Source organism: Argiope bruennichi, chromosome 1 (genome assembly GCF_947563725.1).
Source record: "Argiope bruennichi chromosome 1, qqArgBrue1.1, whole genome shotgun sequence".
Taxonomy (NCBI): domain Eukaryota; kingdom Metazoa; phylum Arthropoda; class Arachnida; order Araneae; family Araneidae; genus Argiope; species Argiope bruennichi.
In genome coordinates this window covers 55,595,410-55,618,730 of record NC_079151.1, presented here as the reverse complement: position 1 = coordinate 55,618,730, position 23,321 = coordinate 55,595,410, and the positions used below count along the sequence as shown (strand labels likewise).

General features: G+C 29.6%; 1 protein-coding gene across 4 annotated transcripts in view; it reads right to left on the bottom strand.

Annotated features, from left to right (window-relative positions):
• Positions 1-342: 342 nt before the first annotated feature.
• Positions 343-23,321, bottom strand: part of LOC129970684 (uncharacterized) — a 49,304-nt gene continuing 26,325 nt past the window's right edge. For all 4 annotated transcript variants that reach the window (XM_056084480.1, XM_056084482.1, XM_056084483.1 and 1 more), the window contains exons 3-14: positions 22,976-23,105; positions 20,484-20,608; positions 17,835-17,964; positions 15,393-15,562; positions 13,508-13,640; positions 11,919-12,049; positions 9,752-9,887; positions 8,382-8,530; positions 6,775-6,904; positions 6,055-6,206; positions 3,073-3,187; positions 343-466 (exon numbers count right to left, since the gene is read on the bottom strand). In XM_056084480.1, coding sequence (XP_055940455.1) covers positions 3,074-3,187; positions 6,055-6,206; positions 6,775-6,904; positions 8,382-8,530; positions 9,752-9,887; positions 11,919-12,049; positions 13,508-13,640; positions 15,393-15,562; positions 17,835-17,964; positions 20,484-20,608; positions 22,976-23,105 — 1,500 coding nt within the window. In that variant the 3' untranslated portion in view covers positions 343-466; position 3,073. The remainder of the gene's footprint in view (positions 467-3,072; positions 3,188-6,054; positions 6,207-6,774; positions 6,905-8,381; positions 8,531-9,751; positions 9,888-11,918; positions 12,050-13,507; positions 13,641-15,392; positions 15,563-17,834; positions 17,965-20,483; positions 20,609-22,975; positions 23,106-23,321) is intronic.

Below are 23,321 nucleotides of genomic sequence, written 5' to 3'. Positions count from 1 at the left end.
TCAACTTTTTTTTTTATAGGATTACTATTGAAATTTTGTGGATGGTCAAATTTAGTGAGTTAATACTGTTACTATTTGGATACTATAGTAATAGATATTAAATATTACGAATAACAGAAGGCTAAAACTACGGCAACAACAGAGTTGCAAAGACAAGATAATTTCGTAACAATAAGTTGTCCAAGTGCTCCAGCTTTAGACTATCTGAATACCCTATTTGAACATTTTTAACTGTCAGAGAAGTATTATAATAAAACCAGACTACAATGAAAATTTGTTAAAATATTTATTTTGATTTCATCATCAAATTGAATAAAAAAGTTTAAATAATTTATTCAAAGTTTAAATAATTTATTCACATTATGCTGAAAATATATATACTTTATATAAAAAAATAAGATTTGTGGCAGATCAAACAATCCCCATTTTCTCATGAAAGTTTGGAGTACATATCTTTGTCTAGACACTGTAAAGAAATAGAAATATTTGTTAATTTTGAATAAAACATGCTAGAAATCAATTTTAGATTTTGTTTTAGTAAAAAGGATTACAAAATATAGATATCTGTGGATTCTTTCAGTTGGTAATTTTACAATTTTTCGTTGGAAATAGTTGTATGCAAAAAAAAAAAAAAAAAAAAAAAAAAACCCTAAAGATAATTTGAACATTTAATTGTGTTGTTTTAATATTAGTTAGTTGTCTATTTTTATTATAGTTTATCATAATAGCAATGAAAGAGTACATACAAAACAAGTATTTAATATTGCTGTAAAGTGCGTGTGTGTAAAAGCAGAACTTAAAGTAATTGAAGTATTGCTGCAAATTATTTTTTAAGGTTTATTTAAGAACAAACTGTATAGAAATAAAATTGGCATAACTGAAAACCAATTTTTGTGAAATAATATGCTTCTATATTATAAAGATATTAAAATTTATGTTATATGGCAGTCCATTATTCTTCAATTAGCTCTCCACATAATACTTCTATTTAGAGAGGGATATCAAAAAACAATACAACACTGTATATTCTTTATAGAAAAGAACCATTATGTAATCCCGCTGTAACAATAATTAAACCAATTTCGCTAACTTTTATTTCATATTAGTCATCTCAGGCAACTAGCTATTTCGAAAATTATTAGATACATTTAGTTTCAGATAAATTGTTTAGATATAATTCCACATCCATGATTTCTTCAAATTGTTTGACATTAAAGTCGTATTTTTATAATTATCTTATTTTAGTTCTATTTCTTTCGCTCTAACCTTTTAATTGGAAACTAGTCCTGTAAAATCATAGGAATATTAAAAATGTAAATATCTTGTTCATCTATCATCTAATTTTCGCGATATTGTAATTTCACTTTTTATCCGTTTCGTAAATTACATAAATATTAAACAGAATTTTCCTTCCTTAGTTTTCAAAAATGGGGAAAAAAACCATGTGATTAAAATTTTGATGAAACACTAAAAATTGTTTGAATTTTCAGGACAACAATGTAATCTATTGCTAAAAATTGTGAAAAGATATTCTTAAAAAATATCAATATTCAGCAAAAATTTCCACGTTTATTAAATTAGTATTACTAAAGTTCTTTTTAGTATCAGGGAAAATTAGATTGATTTTTTTGCATTTTAAAATAAGTTCAAAATTCATTTTTGTGCAGTAATATTTTCGGAAGCTATCGCGGGAAAAATACCGAAATTCAGCTTAAATTTTAATTAATTATAATTAAAAATATCCAGGTGCGCATTCTCACTCAGAAAACTACATATATTCCAAATTTAATAGCTGTAAGACTTATATGGCCTGTAGAGCGCTAACACATATACATAAACACTTTTATTATTAACTGAACTAAAAATTTCGTGATATAATCATCTGATTAGTCGTCAACAATTATTTGCTGCCCGCTCTTCCATCCATTCTCGAGATGCAGTGCAAAATAAAATTGACAATGCGCTTAGCCTTGAGTGATTTCGCTTATTTTATTTGTAGTGAATAGCTTATAAGCCAGTTAACAGCTACGCTACACGAGCAATTGCTTTTGTATTGGGGTCATGTTACTCGGTTGCGAACCACAAGGTCCCAGGTTCTATCCTCGCTCATTCTAAATCGCCACATATTCATCACCCAGCAAGGGTAAGCAAACAGTCGGAATTATTTATGTTTATTGTGCAAATATAATTGATAATAGCACTTTCGTTTAGTGTGATAAGATGTAGCTCATCACAGTTTGGGGGTGGCTAAATTAGTACTGTTACCGTAAGCGGGAAAACATCAGGTCTCCAGAGAAGCCTATTAGTTATAAAACTATTTTGTAATAATAATAAAATAGGGAATAATTGCAGTTGTTGCAAGATTGAATGTGTGTCAGAAATTTAAGTAATACAAGAAAGTATTTATAAAAATATCGCTTTTTCTAAAATAAATAGATTTTATCGAAATAGTTAGATTAAGTTACGTGGCACTAAATACCCAGAACGATAAATCACATAAAAATGCATCTAGAAAGTAAAATAAATAAAAATGCTTCAATTATTAAAATTGGTTTTGAAGTAATGAAATAGATAGGTATATTGTATCATACAACTTAAATTAGCAGTTAGTTAGAAGCTGTGTATGAAGACTGAACACAAACTGAATATAAAGGAGATATTTCAACAACAGCTAATGATCTAATATTAACTGAGGAACGGTTTCAATCAGCAGAGTTACAGTCGAGGTTTCTTAATATTCCTTTAATCTCTTAATTTTATAAAATCCCAAAACATCAACCGAGCTAGTGTCACTAGAATTTTTTTTTGTTTATTTTAGGCCAATATAGCTTTGTAGATTCTCTTTTTTATAAAAATGGATTTAACTTTGTAGAACAATGACAAAATAAAACAAGAATTGAAAAGGCATAATATATCGTTACTTTACAAAAATTATATAACATGAAAAAGGAATACCTTTAAGTAAAATCTTTAAAAGTTTTCAGCATTTTTTTTAAGAGTTTTTACTCTAAAATTATATTTTAAATAAAAGCAATAGTATTTATTTATCAAATAATTAAAAAGAAGCAGTACCTTAAGACAGCTTCTGATTGCCGACTTTTTGTACATCTTCAAATACATCTCTTAGATTTTTTTGCCTCGGCTTGAAACGTAAACCTCCAAAAGCAGGAAAAGGCTTTGGGATGACCTAATAAAATAATTCGGCATATATACGAATTTTTTTGAACTTAAAATTCTTGTAACAAGTGATCATAATTTTTTACCACTAGTTTCACATATTTAATAATATAACGTTAAAAACAGAAGACAGAAATCATTACTATTATTATATTACCATCAATATTCACAATATTAACGATGCAAAAATAAACTTATCGAAACGAACCCTCAATTTTCATAATGGATTTTCCGCGTTTCAAAGTCTTCCTGACTCAGTAAATAAGGCGTTGCTTTCAAATCAAATGGTCCCGCTTCAAAATGGATATAAATAGAAACCAAAAACATAGCAAATTTAAATTAAATAATAACTGAGAGTTGTGTTAAAAAGTGAAATGCAATTTTCATATTCAAATAAGTAATTATAATTAATTTTAGGAATATTTACAGGATTGAAAACTAATTTGGTGAATACTGGAAAAACAATATTATACAATATTGGAACTCAATATTGATTAATACAACAAAAGTCATACATTTTACAGTTTCAATATTGTAAAACAATATTATACAATATTGTTTTTTCAAATTTTACTATATTATACATATTTGGGTAATTAGGATGGTGATAATTTAGGCATGCTATCTCTATTTGACTCTTGGTCTTATGGCCTATCACAAGATATTTCCAATTAAAAGAAAAACATGCATGACGGCGGGAAGGTAAATATGTTTTGGGAGCACTAAGTAAAATTTCTCTTTTAATTTTCTCTGAGAATTGAATATTTACTCTTGGAAGAAATATTAATGAAAACAATTATGAGTTACAAACATACATGAATCTATAACTTGATGTATATTAATACTAAATTGTTTTACCTCTCTATTACTTTTTATCTACGACTCTTTTCTTATGATATAACTTTTTGACTTTTAGATTAAGTTTCAATTTTCCGATTTTTACAATATTTTTTCCAATTATTTAAACATTTGATTGATTCTATCCGACAAAATCCTTAAAAAATGCCTCCGAACTCATGTAACTATTCCTGCTATTGAGTTTTAAAAAAAAGTGTGATTATCATTATTTTCATCTTTACAACAACAATCCAATGCATTTTTTAAGGATATATTTGGATCATTCAAAACGTACTACAGCTAGGAAATAAACAATTTGATGTTAACACTAAGTAAGTACAGCGAACAAACTAGTTATTATATATGATGCGACTAAATGGGGTTACTAAATCTAACTCTAAATAATATCATGGAAAACTTCAGTTATAGGTTGTAAGTTTTGCTCCCTTTAATAAGGATACTTTCCCTAATGAATAGATTCTGTAACTAATTAATTTGTAATTAACTGATCATCGTTAATTATGTATTAACTAGCTTATCCATATATTCAAGCATGAGCTAGCTATTATAGATTCTTCAACACTGATTCTGACCCAAACTTGTCAGAATATATATATATATATATATATATATATATATATATATATATATATATATATATATATATATGATTGACCCCTCCATTCATCTTCACTGACAATGCGAGGCTTCTTCCTATGGCTCACTAATGATTAAGAACAAGTAAAGAAAAACCAAATGTTAAAGCAAAGATTATCACTGAAAGTCTAGAAGGATTAGTTGTACAGTCATTAAAATTAAATGATTGAACCGAAAAGCAAACAAACAATCAAACAAACAACAACAACAAAAGATTTAGAAAAGATAAATTTTGAAAGTTGCGATACTTTTCTTTAAATGAAAAAGTTCAGTTAATTTTTTTTGCATTCATTGAATAGTAACATAATGAATATATTTTTAAAAAAACGAACTTTTTAAAAAACTACAAACCCTTGCAAATCAATTCTTTTAATGAATAAATATTTATGATTTTAGAAAAAACAATTCATTTCTTCATTTATATTTCTTTTTATAATAGATGCAGGTTAAAGGTGCGGCACTATGTTGTAACATTGACCAGCATGTAAATTTAAAACCAAAATAGTAAAAAATGTTTAAACTGAACTTTTTAAAAAAAATATGTGATGAATGCAAAATTAAGTAGAATTAATATTAACATTGGGAAAAAACTGTAAATAGAAAATAAAACAAAGCCAATAAAAATTAATACTGAAAAAGGTCAGAGTTACAATTCTCGCCCCTATACACAGCATAAGAGAAGCACGATAAAATTTGTTTTCATTTTTTTTTAAACTTTAGTTTTATGAATATAATACATGGAATTGGAAAGAATTTTCTTTTGTCTTAGAAAAAGTCGCAATATCAGATAGGCTGAATTTCTGCGGAATATCTAAAATTATTAATGAAGAATTTTTTTCGGACAACCGAATTTGACCTCTAAACGAAAGAAAAAAAAAATACCACTTTTGATTATAGTATATGGAGTCCTGATTTCTTAAAATGTGAATTCGTTCAAATACAGCTAACTAACAGCGATATACTGCTTTTATCATATCGCAATCGTATCGTAATCATATCGTATCATATCATATCGTAATCTGCATGAATTATATTATCCAATTTCTTCTCGCCTTGTTTTATTTATCTGAGCAAAATGAGCTAGCGAATTCAATGTAGCGACATAGCTGAAGTCATGAAATAAATTTTTTAATCAGTTTATATTGATGCAGATTAAAAATGTCGATTTCGACGTGAATTTTCGTTTTTACTTGTATAATAAACATTATTTCGCATTATAAAATAGACAATACGTATTTAAAGGAATTTATAAATAGAGAAAAATTTTCATACTTTCCAAATCGTACTTTAAAAATATTTACAAAAAAAATTAATTATATTATTATTAATTATAATTTTTTGAAAGTCTTTATTGTTTAAAAAAACCATTTCAATGAACATTACCTCGTTCATATTTTTCTCGATATGAATTTTTGTCGATTCTGGCTTTTCAGTTGTAGATGCTGGCAACTTTTCAATATTCGAATGTTGAGTTCCTGCTTTTATTAAGGCCTTTGAAGTATCAGGAATCTTTTTCATCTCTTTCACAGAAAAATCTTCAAAATTAAAAACACAATTAGAATTTCAGTCTCGATTAAATAATTTTTTTAAATAATAAAGATTTTTTATTTCAAATAATAGCATCGATTTGTTATTAAAATATATTAACAACGTAATCAATGAAATATAGAATTATTTTTATAAACGATATTATTTTTTCTTTTGACATTATTTTAGAACTGATAGACAAAAAGATTGAATAATTCATTTTGTTGTAGATAATATATATTTACAGATTATTAATACTAATAAGATGCAAATCTTGTGATTTTTCATGTATTTCCTTTCTAAGATTAAAAAAAGGGGGAGATGAGAGTGCAGAAAGTTAATTTTAATATCTAATGATAATCCTTTATGAATATATTTGTTTTTCATTTCCTAATCTTTTTGTAAGCTTTTAACATGTAATATGTAAAGATGTCAAAGTTGGTTTGAAATGAGAATTAATCTGAATCGAATGATGTATAGTAATTATTTTTTCAGCATATAAAGGCCATGGATTTAGAAATCTGACAAGACAAATTTCAGAATGGTAGTTATAAAGCATCTTATTCAAACACATACTTGTAAGTTGGGGTTCCAGATCAGCAGTTTTCGATTCCTTTTGTGTGCTTTCAAATATATTGGATTTTGTAGAAGTACTCCTCACCCTGGGTGCTAAGCCTATACCTCCAAAAGCAGCAATACGGCATACCTAATTAACAAATTGGACAGGAAAAGAACAAATATTGAGAATATAACAAAAAAGCGCATATAAATATAATGATATGAAGTTTACAAGATGGAATATGCTATTATAATTTGTTTTAGTTGGTTACTTACATAATGTTATAACCGTAAATTCATACAAGAATATGAATTATGACAATTTTAAATATTTTACTTTATTTTAAAGGATTGCAGTTTTGGTTTTCTTACAATGTAATGGTTTGAAGCGAAAGATTTTTTATTTCTTTTAGTGCCGATTATCTAAATGCAAGAAACTGAATTATGAAAAATTTAAATGATATTTTGTTTTATAGAATTTTAGTTTAAAATATGGTTTTCTTCCACTTTTTTGAAGTGAATGATTTTTATATCTTTTCAGTGCCGGTTACTCCAAATGATGGAATATTTATTGATGCTAAAAAAATTATATCATTTTCATATTATAAAGATAATTTTTCCTTTCCGAGTTCTTTTGAATTTATCTATGTGTACGATTTTATGAGAAAAACGTATGATAATAATTTTTCCAAATACACATAAAAATTATAGTTTATTCAATAGATATTTTAGTATTTGATTAGATTGTTGCAAGGGACATATAATGGCATTCAGCTGGATATTTAATGGCACATATATATATATTTCCCTTTGAATGGAGCTAAAAATCATATTTAAATTTGAACTTAAAAAGAATTGCTGCTGTCAAGCACTTTTAGAAAATTATTTCCATATGAACGGCGTGAAAATTTGCCTAATTTAAATGATCTTCAATACTAAAGGAGTTATGAGACAATGGAAATTTCAACTCCTCGTCTCTCTCTCTCTCTATCAATCGGATGTCGCATCAGCAAAAGAGACTTTTAATTTCCCTATAATATATCCCACTTAGATTCAAATACAGTTTTAAATTATGCACGTTATTAGAGATAAGAAAATAAGATAAAATGGGCAAAGGTTTTTCTATACACATGTACATATAAAATACCTAAATAAGGAAAAAATACAAAAACAATTTATAAAAATAAAAAAATATATAAAAAAATGTATGGAAAACGTTTTTTTTTTTTTTTTTTTTTTTTTTTTTTTTCATTTTTGCTCGTAAGCTATATCTTCTAGAAAAATCAAAATAACAAACACAACCAAAGCGCAAATGCAATCAACAGCAAGGCGCAAATGCATAAGGAAAATGTTTTTGAGACGAACTGTACGCAGTGACGAATATTTTGACGAAATGTATGCTGTGAAATTCTTTCCACAATTTTTTTCCCTTCTCGTTTTTGCCTTTTGATTTGTGTTTTTTTTTGTGTAATTATTATTATAAAAATTTAAATAAAATGAAGTTATGGTTTTTACAGCTCACGATAAATGTGCAAAAATTTTTCCTTTGTCGTCTCATGAAAGCCACTAAAAATATTTTTTTTTAAAAAATAAGGAATTATTTAAAACGTTTGAATGAATATTACCTCCTTCGTAGTAGTTGATACTGTTTCTGTGGATTTTGCCATTTCAGTTGAATACTGATCTGATTTTTCAATAGACGAATGCTGAGTTTCTGTTGTCATTATCATTTTTGTAGCATAAGAAGACATTTTCTTGACTTCAACGGATTCATCTGATTAATAAAACAAAATTACATTCCAGAATTCAACAAAAAGGACTTTCATTTCACAAATCGATATGTATTGATAAAGCTTTATATTATTACTTACAATGATAAGCTCTTCTCATTAAATGATGGATACATTTTTACGTATTCAAAACATATACTTTATAAAAATTTCATTTTATGCATTATTTAGTCTTTTGGTAAATGTTGATTATTAATGAATGATAATTGAGTCATAATAATTCGAAATTGTAAAACTTATGAGTCAAATTGGAATTACTGTTGAAAACTGTAGGAACATATTTTTTAAAACTATTTTCATTGTTAATATTCTATTTCCTAAACATACAGCTGAAATCAAATTTTTATGATTTGATATTAGTTCATATATTTTATTTTACTAATCTAATGTTGTTCCATATTTATATTAGGATTATTTACAATCATTAGTTTACTTAAGAGATTTGAAATTCTATTTTAAAAAAATCGTAGTATGGTATTTTACACTCGACTCAAATAGTGTTAATATCAATTTGAAAAGATTATTCTTATCTAGCCGCATTTGACGACCAGCTGGTTTGGCGGGATTAATATTCGCTAAAATGTTTAATCAAATATTTTATGCGACTTTGTCTCTTAATATTCTTCAGAAAAATATTTTAGAGTTTCATTTTGTGATAGTTATATAACTTTTATTATTATAGAATTTTTACGGCTATTGTTCCGTTCCTTGTGCTATGGACCTTTTTAATTTTCTATTAGCTTCAGTAAAATTTGAATTTTAAATTAAAGTAGAAGTGATTAAAAGTCAATTAATACAAAAACAGTTTTTGCTGAAACCAAGCAACAATTTCACTTCAATTCAAATTTAATAAAAAAAACCCAAAGTCAACATCAACTTCCATATTATTTGCCACATTTGGCAGCCCTAGATAAGCCGATCAATTTTGTAAAGCGCCAATACACGGATATTCTCATTTATTTCTAATAGATTCATAGTTGAAAATGAAATTTAAATAATTCAATAATAATAAATTCAAATAAATATTTCAATATTTATAATACTAGATATACGCATACGAAATTTCTTAATTGTATGTTTATTAGAATATTTTAAAAGTACTGAGTTCAACTCCTCCCTCAATTAAAATAAATATTTGCTTGCTAATAAAAAATTTCAAATATTAAAAAAGCGTTTTATAAATTATGTTACAAAATACATAATACCTGAAGGTTGCAATTCCTTATCATCGATTTCCGATTCCTTTCTTTCTCTTTCGAATATATCAGGTATTGGTAGAGTGCTTTTTCTCTTGGGAATCAACCGCATTCCCGCAAAGGCTGTACATACATTAAAACTAGTCTAAAAATAGAAATTGATATTACTTAGCTTCGATATAAATAAACATGAACTGAGAAATTATTGATATACATATTAAAATTTAATTACATAATTTTTGTTAATCTTATTTTAATCATGAGATTAACATATAAAATAACTGACGTTGAGTAGTTTTTGTTGAAATTTGAAATTAGATTAATAGAGTTGTTAGGAACAGATTATGGTTTATTATTATGTAGATAAATTTTGGGACTTCATTTTTTTTTGTCATAAGTGGATCAGTTTGTTTTAATCTAGTAAACATCTCGTTTTGAAATTGCACGAAGGCAGTTTTAAAGCTATATTCAAAAATTTGTGCCGTGGATAAATGAAACTACCTCAGTCATCACACTCTTTTCCAAAGTTCTATGTTACAACATGCAGTAGAAATGATTTGATCATTATTAAAAATTCTCTTTTTGATTGATTTGCAATCCTTTAACATTGATTCATATATTCAATAAGAAAAAGAGACATCTAATCCATAAAAGCAGATCTGGATAGATCTCATTTCAGTGTTTCTTTTCAAAGCAGCCCATCTCTTCATGTGCCACTCAACTCCTCTAACTCAGAAAACTACAAACCAACTGATTATCTAGAAATTGATTACTTACATCCGATATAATTCTTTAAAAACACAAATAAATTCGAAGCAAGAAATATCATTCATCGAGTTATATTCGATTTTAAAACTTGGTGGCTAACTTTCTTTGGAAAGAAAGGTCTAACCCTTTGGATGAGCTGTTTCTTGAGAGTAGAAATAAGAATTTACTCTGAGCGACTATTGCGAATTCTAGTTGAGCAGTAAAGAACTAAAAATTAGCCCGATGATGACAATATCTTAGAGGGAACGAAAGCAAGAGCAAGATGGTTCCATCTTTCATCCCAAATACAGAAAACAACAATGCTTGAAAGGAAAACATTCAATCAATATTGTTATGAATTTGTAATATTGCTGTCCAGCAGTAAGTTTCCTAGTAAAGAAAATAATTTTATGAATTCTCAATGGATATTGAGTCAATAACCCTCTCAGCAGCCTTGGCGACAAATTTGGTGACGAATTTAGAAACTGACCAAAAACTCGAAGATTGTAGGAACTACAAGAACATTGGGGATAGCATCTTTAGGATTCAAGATGATCCTTAAAAAAGCTTTTATACTCTCTCTCTCAGAAAAAATAAAAAACTGAGAGTGAATTGATGTGGAGTAGCAAACGATCTAGAGGCGAGTGTAATTGAGCAAAATCTCTCTCCTGCCATTCTTTCTGAACTGAATGTGCTACTACAGTTGTTTATTACTGATTTACTACTTGTGTGTTGCTGTTTAATGTGAGTGCTATTTTTATGTAAACTTCAGCTATTTTTTGTTGGTTGTGTGCTTATTTAAAATAATTACTTGTTATTGAGCCGGTTGGACTTTGTTTCACCGTATACCTACTGAGCCAGATCTTGATTTTCAGATTAATTTTCCTTAACAACATTAAGAAAATATAAAGTACCAGAAAATTCTATCAGCACCTACTACCCAATTACATCCTACTGTGATAAATGAATGAGTGATATGCAACTACAATGGGTGAAGCATCTACAGAATTGTAGTTTTCTTTCTCATTTGCTAATATATGCAAAACAAGTAAGATCCTGCAGCGATATATGCTTTCTTTTTTATTAGAAATTTCATAAAGACACTCATATGTTTGAAATCAACCCTCATATTATAAGTTAGTTTCCATGGGAGCTCTAGAAATCGACTCTAAAGACTTCTAATAGGCGAAATGTAAATACAACAAGTATACATATCATATCAATAGTGGAATCAAATTTTGAAATTGGAATCCTCCGATTCCAAAAACGTGACTTTATGAACGCAGGTGAGATAATAGAGTCATAAACGCAGCAGAAGTATTTCATAAAATTGTTTAAATGAGTTTATAATATAATTGTCATGCATTTTAAGTACTAGAATTTTTAAAAAAAATCCATTTTCTAAAGAAAACACAAAAAGGAATATTACCTCATTCATCGTATTTGATGCTGTTTTGAAATATTCTGCTTCTTTAGATGGAGATTGGACTGTTTTACCAGGAGTTATATTTGCTGCTTCAACTTTTTCTCGTACGATCGGTTTTGTAGAATCTGGAGTATCTGTTAATAATTTAATAGATGAAGCTTTAAAAAAATAAAATCAATAACATATAAGATCAGATTAAAGATTTATTAAATATGCATTTCAAGTAAATATCTCATTTCAGAATGCCGTGGATATAGATTCGAAAAGATACCTCAAATCTTGTGGAAAGAAATAAAACCAGAATGCAACTTACAGTGTATGTTTTCAATGATTTTTATTCTTTGCTTATAGACTGTATAAATAATTCGGCCTTTTTTAAATCAACAAACCAGAATTCAGATATGTTCTAATACGAATTAATTCGCTTTCACGAATAAAAATTTATCAGTGTTCGTCCCCTCGGGGGGGGGCACCTCGAAATGAGGATGAGATGCTTCCGGCATGGTGGTTGGATCTCGCCACCCTGGAGGGTACACTAATAGGTGGGGGATCTGGCTCCTCCCATCGATGACGGGACGTACTTCCTTCGGGGAGGGTTGTACCGTGGCCGGTGACGGCCCTTAGGACTCAACCACAGTTCCCGCCAATTGCTGTTGCGGCGGTCCGGTCATTCAGTTCTATGGTTTAAATCCGTGTGCCTTAGGGCGGGTCGGAGAGTTAGATGGTTGATTTATCAGTGTTCGTCCAAGAATATATTATTGTTCGTGCTCAACTAATAGATTGCGGAAAGGACAGGATGATATTGTTTGTTTTGTAAGATGGCTGGAGGAAATATATGTAATAAAGATATTCTTTTTAAAAGCAATTATATTTTTATATACCTGGAATAAATGTTTATTCGTTATAAATTATAACTCATTTCTTTTTATCAAATAAATAATTCTTCATTTAATCAACATGATATAAAACGACCTATCCTCAATACTGAAGATGTTTCAAAACGTATTATTTAAATAGAATTTTTAGACATGGCTTAGAGAAGTTGATATTTTTTATCTTGAAAGACATTAACATTTTTCTTCTTAACTATTAATAAGTAAAATTCTTCGAATCTGTAATTTCTATAAGATAAAGTATCAGAGGATACTGCTTTTATTTCAATTAAATTATGACCACTTAACTTCAATTAAAATTGAGATAGTAGAGATAATGTCTAAAAAAAAAAACCACAACACATGTGGTTATTAGCGCTATCTGCCGTCTTAAAGTTTTAAAAAGAATTTTCTTTCATTTCCTCTGTGAAGTGTTCATTTTCAAATGTAACACTTCTCAGAGGACCGTTTTACTAATTTAGTATCATTAATAAACATAACTCAACTGTTTTCCTACTTCTTTTTAAGTTAATTTCTTCTTAAGCATTACTTCAAATAAACAAAAAGACAATGAGTAGAAAACAGAATTTCATTATTTTTATGAAGAGAACTTATTTCTATTTGAAATTCTACGAATATAGCTGGACGAATATATTTGAAATAATACGAATATAAACAAAAAATTAAGGCTTAATGCTTGCAAAATTAAATGAGAGATACCTGAAAAATGCATTTTCTTATCATGTTTAGAATCTTTTTGCAAATTTTCAAATAAATCGGGTTTCAAAGGAGTGCTTTGCCACTTAGGAGAGAAGCGTATACCACCGAATGCTATGCACTTTTTAAGAGCAGCCTGGAAGAGAGAAATTTAAATAAATTTTATATGGCAAGTTTAAAAAATTTGGAATAGCAAAATTATACTTTCCTACGAAACTACTTTATTTGAAGTAAATATTTATTCTAAATTTCCTGTTACTATTAATATAAAAAAGTTGCCTATAAAGATCAATTATTCTAATTTAACAATGACACGAAAAAAAAAAGCGAAATTCATTAAAAATCGTGAATTTGATGCCTAAAAGAATTTTTGTAATATTCATATAAAAAATGAAATTTCATAAATTTTTTAAATACAAATCCTATTAAAAATCTAACCAAAGATTTTATGTAATTTTTAAAAATTTGTTTGCATAATATTCTATGTTAAAATACATTATTAATGTATAAAATATCAGCTAATAATATCGATAAACATGCATATGTTTGGGTTTCTGAGTGTGTATTGTCTCTATGCAGGCCTGTTTGACTATTTGGCTTATAACTACCAAATTTGCTACACATATTTTGTATTACATATAACAGATTTGCTGTATATACTTTGGAGGGTGTCAAAGTGCACCACCAAGCGAGATATTAGAAATTTAATTAGATTTTAATCAATTAAAAATTTATCTGAATTGTGTTTTTAAGCAATAACTTTCAAAAATATTACTGTACAAGAACGGTTTTTACATCATTTTAAAATTTAAGAAGAATCTTTTTAATGATATCAATATCAATTTAATAATCCTGTAATTACTAAATAATTTTTGACAATTTTTTGAAAATTTTTTTTTTTTAATTTCTAACAATAAATAACATTGTTTCCTGAAATTCACACAATTTTCTTTCTCCTATGAAATACTTAATCGCGTAATTTTCTTCCATTGTTACAAACTGAAGAAAAAAAAATTCTGTTTAATATCTGTACAATTTACAAGATGAATAAAAAGAGAATTTGCAATATCGTCAATGTTAGATGAGAGATGGACAATCGCGTTTTTAATAGTTCTATGATGTCTTGAGATATTCTCCATTAGGAAAGCTGTTGTTGTCGTGGCGATGAAAATGCAAAAAGTGAGGAAAGAAAGTCTCCGATATTATCAAAGGTCCGGAGGACCACTGCCACCAGCTTTGGCGCTTCAGGGCTGTAAAGGATCTCCTGAAGTGGATCCATCAGCGGTAACCAGCCAAACTTTAAGATTTGTAGTAAAATGGGCACTCAAAGATATGTCTCGGTGTGAGCTGAGTTTCCGGGCAGTTCTTGCATATAGGCATATGCGCAAGAACTGCCTTGCATATATGCCAAGGATATTGAAGAAACTATCTTGTTATAATGGTACTCTGTTAAACAAAATCCAAAAAAAAGTAATTTTTTCTTCAATGATAAGTTCCTTCCTCAAACACTGTTTTGCTAAGTACAGTTTAATACAATAATTTTGGATAGATACATATAATAGTCTCAAATAAATCAGTCAAAACACGAAATAATCATGTTCTTCCCACCGCTCTCAGTTAGAACGTGTTTTACTTAATTTGACTGATTTCGGTTTTCCTCTGTAACATATACATTACGTTATATTATGTTTTTATATCAATAACATGCCCTTGATCATATTCTCTTTATCGAGTACATAATTTCAACAACCCAAAGAAGGAACATACACAATAAAAGGGAAAGGCAAACGTTGAATGCGCGAAAGTTTTGCAGGGTTTTCTGGTGAAGCATTTTTGCATGGCTTCTACTCAGATACTCAGCATTTTAATGAACCTTAATGAAACTTACTTCTTTTGCAATAAGAGAAGTTGCTTTCGATGATTTCGCTTGACTACTTGGAAGATTTTCTAAATTTTCTTCATTGGACCGCTCTATTCCTTTGCTCATAACTGCCTTGGCAGAATCAGAAGTTTTTAGTTCTTTAGTTATAATTGCTGTTTCTTTAGCTACAGCTGGCTCTAGAAAGTTGAAAAAATAATAATTTTGTGGTGGAATGAAGATCACCATGATCTGTGCAGTGGAAGCAAGATGACGCATGTTTTCGGGAACATTTTTTTAATGATCACATTTCACACAAAATAAGCACAAAACACGAAAGACAAGACAAGACATTAACTCGCGCACTTTAACAGAACAGCATATCATCTCATAATTTACAATCGCAATGCACTGTGGGATGCGCACCTAATCTGGCATCGCCATCTATTATCCAAAAGAGTAGACAGAGTAATGCAACTGCTACAATTTCTAATTAGATAACTGACTCAAACCAATGTTTTATTGTCTTCAATGCAAGTTCAATGTTAATTACTGTCTTCAATGAGATAGTAATTAACTAGTTGAATTTGCATATTAAGCTGTTCGCTCACCATACAGATATTAATTTTATCATGCAAGCCCACTCTGGTGAGCTATATCTTATCAAAACAAAGGATACATAGCTTTCAATTACACTTGCGCAATAAACAAAGCAGTCTGATTGGTTAGCTACGTACACAAAGTGGCTAAATAAAGTCGGTCGTCTAACGGCTGTGGATGAAGGTTCTGTTAAAGTTTTATTTTCAAATATCTTTTGAAAATAATAGGCCACAGAAGGAGGAAATGACCACTTATTATGTACCTAGAGTACATACACTTTCATAGAAAAAATTGTAACATTCGAACAGTAGTTGTTGCTAGAAGAATCTGACAAGGTTTCCATCATAGACAATGAACAGTGAAATGGTATTCTTCATTCAAAACTTTAAGGGAGAGGGTACAGAAAGTATCTGAAGATGTATCTGGGTGCTGTGCTTTTTCATATGAAATGTAAAAAGATTGAAATAGATCCACTGGTTGAGTTTGGATGTTTGATTTTCAACATTCATTGAAATTTATAGCTACAGTATGATAATAAGTAATGCGCATTATTAATTAACATTTACATCATTATAATCTTTTCTCACAGATAAAATTAATTATTTTTGTATATGAAATGAGTAAGAAAATCATAAATCGATGGCTTAAAGGGCTTATTGGAAATCCTGAATTTATTTTAAATTATTATCTATACTTATAATAAAGCTTAATGTGTGTGTGTGTGTTGGCGCTCTACAGGCCAGACCGTTCGACCTACAGCTACTAAATTCGGTACATGTATGTATACATTGGAGGTTGGGAATGTTCATCTGGGATCCCTTTATTTTGAATTTTTAATTAGAATTTAAATTACTTATTAAAAACTAACTTTCCCGCCAAAAAAATCTTCATTTCCCCACCGCCAAATGAGTAAGGATTCAGTTTTTTCCCCCATGCAAATGAGGTTAGGCTTAACATTTTTCGACCGATCATTTCAAACGATTTTGTTTACTTTCTTAATATTTTATGCATGTAAAATTAAACAATGTTAATTGATCGATCTTTCAGATTCATTCTGAAGTAATTTTGAATAAAAATAAAACAGAATAAAGGAAATTAAAAATCTCTAATCTGCATAGCGTTACCCCAACTGGAGTAGAAAATTCATGCATTTGCGTTACCATAATTGGCGTTGAAAATTGTATTCTGATTGTTGACAACTAATTTCAACCGATGCGGACTTGATTTAAATTATTTTTAGGTTAGCTGTATGCTTTTGTAATTAAATTGTATTTAAGTTAATTATATATTTTTTGTATATATTTATAGTTTTAAGTACATCGTTATTTTTAACCTGTTTTCGATCAATTATTTAAAATTATTCTGTTTATTTTCTTAGTGTTTGATGCATTTAAAATGAAACATTGTTAATTAATAGACCTGCTCATGATGAATCTGAAAAAAATTTGTTGACAAATTCTTGAGATATTACATAAATTAAGAAAGATATTCTTTAGTGTCCATAAGGTTTAAATGCTCAGTGACTCTGTTTTTAGTAATCATATTATAAAAAAAAGCTTTGTTTCAGTAAAAATATTATTATATTTATTGCAGATGAATCCTTTCCACTTTAATTTAAAGCATAAATTCTATGGGAGCTAACAGAAAATTAGAGAAGTACATATTATGTTATGACAGAAGGCCTTTATAATATTATGACTGAATTATATAACTATCAAAATTTGAAGTTTTAAAATATTTTGATGAAGAAGCTATTAAAGTAGGAATTACATAAAATATTTAATTATTAAAATTTTAATGAGCATTAAGATTGGCGAACCAGTAAAAAATTAACAATAAAATCTATAAAGTACGTTATCAAATATGAATTACCAGCTAGATTAGCTGCTTGGTGATCCCTTTTTGTCTCTTTTGTCATTTCATGAAACAAATCAACTTTTTTGGTGTTTTTCTTTGAAGTGAACCGCATGCCTCCGAACGCTGTACATGGCTTAAGGTCCGACTAGAAAAAAAAAAGACTTTATATACCTACATATATTTTTGCGTTTTTACTACATATATTTTGTATTAGAATTTACTTTGAATGCTTTTCATCAGCAGCTTTTTTTGATGCTAGAATAGCTATTTTAAATTAAATTTTCACTATTAGCGTTTTTGTATTTTTTCAACATTGTTTTTGTATTTTCACGTTTTTAATTTTATATGATAGAATGTCTGAACCGGTTACTAAAGATAATGACTGAGAGAGAAAAAGTGTCATATTGATCTTGTATTAGCTACATATTTCCTGTGCATGTACAGAAAAGTAAAAATATATATACAACTTCAACATCCAAATATTTAATTATGAAGATTGAAGTTCCATAGCTCAAATCTCTACTACTAATAAAACAGAAAGTGAGCATGCATCGCTTGGCTCTCGACATATCCGAGTGTTTGATTTAGACTGACCATTTTGGTGCAAGTCAAAATTCAAAAAATGGAACATATAAAATTTAAAATTATAACTTTAAAACTTCTTTAGGTAATTCAGTAAGCGGGAAGACAAAAAAATTAAACGATATTTTGACATTTTTCCACGACAGGTTTTGAAAATAATACTGCACAAAAATCATTTTTATATTGTTTTTTTAAAAAATGAACCTATAATTTAGTTACTATGTCAATTTTTTTTAAAATAGTGTTTTTAATAGTAGCTTTTCTGTTCTGGTACAATATTTTTTGTACCAGATTTTTAACAATTATAGTCTTTATTATTACAACAAAATTCATATCATTTTAATCATTTCATCGAATGTTTAATCGCGTGTGTCAGTGAAATGTTTAATCTTTTTTTCCCACTGCTGACAGATAAAAAAGCAATACTATGCATATTACAGGCGCAGTTTTCATGAAGAGTCAGAAAGAGAAGTAGGGAACCACGTAAGATAATGAACAACTGGGAAATAGATTTCTGTGTTAATGCTGTTATATATATTTTTTATTTACATGCGAGTATAGCATAATACTGAATCGTATTTGTTCTTGAACAATCTAAATCAAAATCTTGTAAATATCCAAACCATGAATCTTTAGCGATATCTCATTTAACACTATTTCATTTGAAATTGCTCACTTTAAAAGTTATTCAAAATAAAGCGTTTAAGAAGTCATTTTTGAATATTAAAAGATTCAGATGTTTAAGGTGAGCTATTATTTAAGCTTCATTCCCATGACTGAAGATTAAGTGGAAAGAGACCCCGGCATTTACAGCAATGGTCTCATAAAGATCACGATATTTGTGCATATTTCAGTGTTCATTTTTTTTACAAAACATGAACGTAAAGATGCTTGCGTCGTGGTGACTAATTTAAAGCTCTGCACTCGGATATCTCCTCTCAGACACCATTCAAGAAGGTGCATCATTTTGAGGTTTTATTTATTTTTAAAATTTTAATTTTTAAAAATACCTATACGGTGATAAGAAAATATCGATAAATTATTTGGAGAAATTCAACTAAAAATAATTATATATATTCTTCGGAGCAATAAAACAATCCTTGTATTAAGTGAATAATCATGTATCGATTTTTTTTCCGAATGCAAAGGTTAATGTGCACAATTTTAACATAATGAGTAAATATTTCGAGAACTGGGAACTGGAAAGTGCGATCTTTCGATTTCATATCCAGAAGTGCTATTGAAAATTCCTCTCGACAAGCTAGAAGGCAAAAGTAGATAGATTCCTTTTCATCTGAGTAACTAACTGGCAGTAAAAATTGTGGATGTTAGAAAAGGTCTAAATTAGGGCTTGGAAATCACTTTTCAACCCTTCTAAGATATTGTTGTTATCGAAAAACTTTAAACGCAAAAGTTATTTTTCTTAATGAGGAGCTCATTTGGCTAATTGGATTTATTTTTTCTATCTTCAATATTAAGAAAGTTATAGAAAAATGAAAATTTCAATCCACCACCCACCACTTCTAACCCCCTTTCAGCTAGATGGGCAATATATACGAACTCGTCCGAGATTTTTACATTTATAACAATATATTCCAATTAAAATCCAAGCAAAATTACTCTAGGTGTCCTGTTCAGAAGATAATGCAAGAAAATCACACACACACACACACACACACACACACACACACACACACACACACACACACACACACACACACACACACACACACACACACACACACACACACACACACACACACACACACACACACACACACACACACACACACACACACACACACACACACACACACACACACACACACACACACACACACACACACACATTGCAATAGGTAGTCTTTCTATAGGAATCGACCTAAAAGCCCCATGAGCCGTCTAAATGTCTAAATATTGGAACTCAGCTCTAGTCTCAGAGCTCTGATTGTGATTTTGAAAACGTTTTCCTAAAAATGCATAAATTCAAAATATGCATATCAACTGTACTTTTTACAGTTCGATACAGAGAATATAAAAGAGTAGTGAATATGCTGCATTATGAAAATAAAACTTAGATACCGCAGATGGTTTCTTTGATAGTCTTCCAGATTGCTTTTGTGAGCATTTTTCTTTCAATGGCACTCGTTTGGTTGTGTTTCCCTTATCTTGAACCGTAATGTGAGAAGCAGATTCGGAAGTGAGATCTGAAAATAATTGCAATAGTTATGGTTTTATTTTTATTCTACTCTGTAAATAATGCATCAACAAAAGACTTAATTAAACAAAGGCAATTCAAGCTCACATGCTGAAAGTTAAATGATTAGCTTTGACTCAAATTTGGATTGTATGGCACATACACAGTTTATTTTTTGTGACAGTAAAATAATTAAATAATTTTTTTGTTGCTTGGCATGATTGTTAATTTTTTATTTTCATTGAAATCATTATTTTATTTAGTCCTCATATTTCAATGCAAGTTGTTTTTCGAATATTTTTTAGTAATTTTGGATAATTTAAATTTTTTTTCATTTCTTACATTGGAATAATTCGTATTTTATGGAATTATTAAAATAAATTTAACTCTCAACTTTATCGACATTTTTTAAATTTAAAATAATGTTGATTTAATTCCAGTTAAACAATTCATTACTTTTTAATTTTTAAAATAATTAATAAACATACGCATCAATGTAGACGGAAAAATGTCATGAGGAAATCTCTATCTGATTACTCACTTCATTTTTTTACTAAAAAATGAGTTGAGAAATAAAAATCCATAAAATATAAGATGACATGCGCATTCTCATTGCTTTAAGTACAAGGGGTGTTTAAATGAAAAGGTACGAAACGACACTGTGGGTATAAATGAAGACTTGATTCAAAGTATACACCATAGGCTTGAGAAAAACGATCATAATGATTAACGAGCTGAAGGATTCCTTGTTCCCAAAATTCCTGTGGCCATGACGAGACCCAGTCCTTCACAGCGTCCTTGAGTTCGCCGTACGAGTTGAAGCGCTTCCCTTTCAGATGTTTTTTCAGGGGACCAAATACATACAAATCGTAAGGCGAGATGTCCGGGCTGTAGGACGGATGGTCGAGTTGCTCTCAATTGAACTTGGTCAGTTCAGCGTGTGTGACCCTGGAGACGTGTGGACGCGCGTTATCATGAAGCAGAACCACACCCTCCGCGAGTAGCCCCGGTCTTTTGTTCTTGATGGACCTGCGTAGTCTTCGGAGTGTCTCACAGTACACATCAGAGTTAATGGTTCTTCTGTGCTCGAGGAATTCAACAAGTAGCAGACGGACGTCGAAAAAGACGGTAAGACGGTGCCTGCTGACACCATGGCTTTGAACTTTTTAGGGGGAGGTGACGACATATGTTTCCACAGCATGCTGTCCCGCTTTGTCTTTGGCTCATAGTGATGGCACCAGCTCTTAATACCTGTGACGATCCGCTCCAGGAAAGCGAGGTCTTCCTGATACCAAAAAAGATGTTGAAGAGCTAGGCCCAAACGCAGTTCCTTGTGCTGGTCTGTCAGCTGTTTCGGAACTCACTGCGCGCACACCTTCCGATAACGCAACCTGTCGTGAACAATTGTCCACACAGTTTCAACACTGGAATCCACCTTCACCGCCAACATTCGCAATGCGACACGCCGATCACTTCTCACTAGGTCGTCCACCTTGTCGATGAGATCGAGCGTGATGACTGCGTTTGCTTGGCCTGGTTTCGGATGGCCATACTCTCACGGCTTGCACGAAAACGGGCATTCCATTTTCTTACTGACTTGTCTGACAGACAGTCTTCCCCGTATACGGTGACCATCCGGCAATGAAATCCGCCGGTGTAACACCTTCCACTGTCAGAAATCGGATAACGCCGTACTGCTCTTCAATCGTCGAATTTTGCAATGTGAACGCCACCCTGTCTTCACATGCACTACCACGTCAATTGGACGGTGCTCTTTATAAGAGCCTTTGTTCTCTCCTGCGCATGCGGTGCTCGCGCATACTCCGATCTACGCCGAAGGCTCCAATTGCATTTCTAGATGTCTTGTTACGTTCACCCATAGCGGCATAGGCAAATATGTTAACGGTTACATTGTTAAGATGTTTCATGCCTTTTCATTTGCACACCCCTTGTAGCATTACATTTAATTGCATGTTCAAATAAGTGCAATTTTTTTGCTATATAATTGAAACACAGCATGAAAAAATTCCATTGTTAAATATATATATATATATATATATATATATATATACGAAATATTGAAATAAAAACTCGAAGCTTCAATGAATTTCTGTAGATTTTATTAAAATATATATAGTTTTATAAAAAATAATACGGAATGATTTTAACGGGTTTTTTTAATTTCTAAATTTCTGAAATCATTTTACATAAATAAATTTCTAATTTATCTTTCTAATAAATAGCAGACCAGAGCTACACATTCTATCGTCAAATTTCTTTTGATTCTAAATGCTCGAATTTTAAAATTGAGAAACTGTAAAGCTACCATGAAAAAATGCAAAAACTTGCTGTAGAATTACAGTAAAATACTTCTTACCTTCCAAATTTAAACTTTCAGTTTCAAAATGATCCATTATATCTTTTGACATCTTTGCAATGCTCATGGGTTTCACATTCTTTTGCAGGTTGGTTTTCATTTGCCTCCCTTTTAAAGAACTTACGGTATCCTATACCATGTATTAAAAATCAATCAATAATTCATGTATTTAAACTTTTATATTATTTGGTTTTTATTGAATTACATGATTCTGATGATAAAAATGAGTGAAAGGTGAAAAAAACTTTTGCAAAAGTTCATTTATATATTATTCCCACAAGTTTTAGCATAATGTCAAGGATGCACCACATTTTATGAATAATGATAAAAGTTTTTCTATGAAACC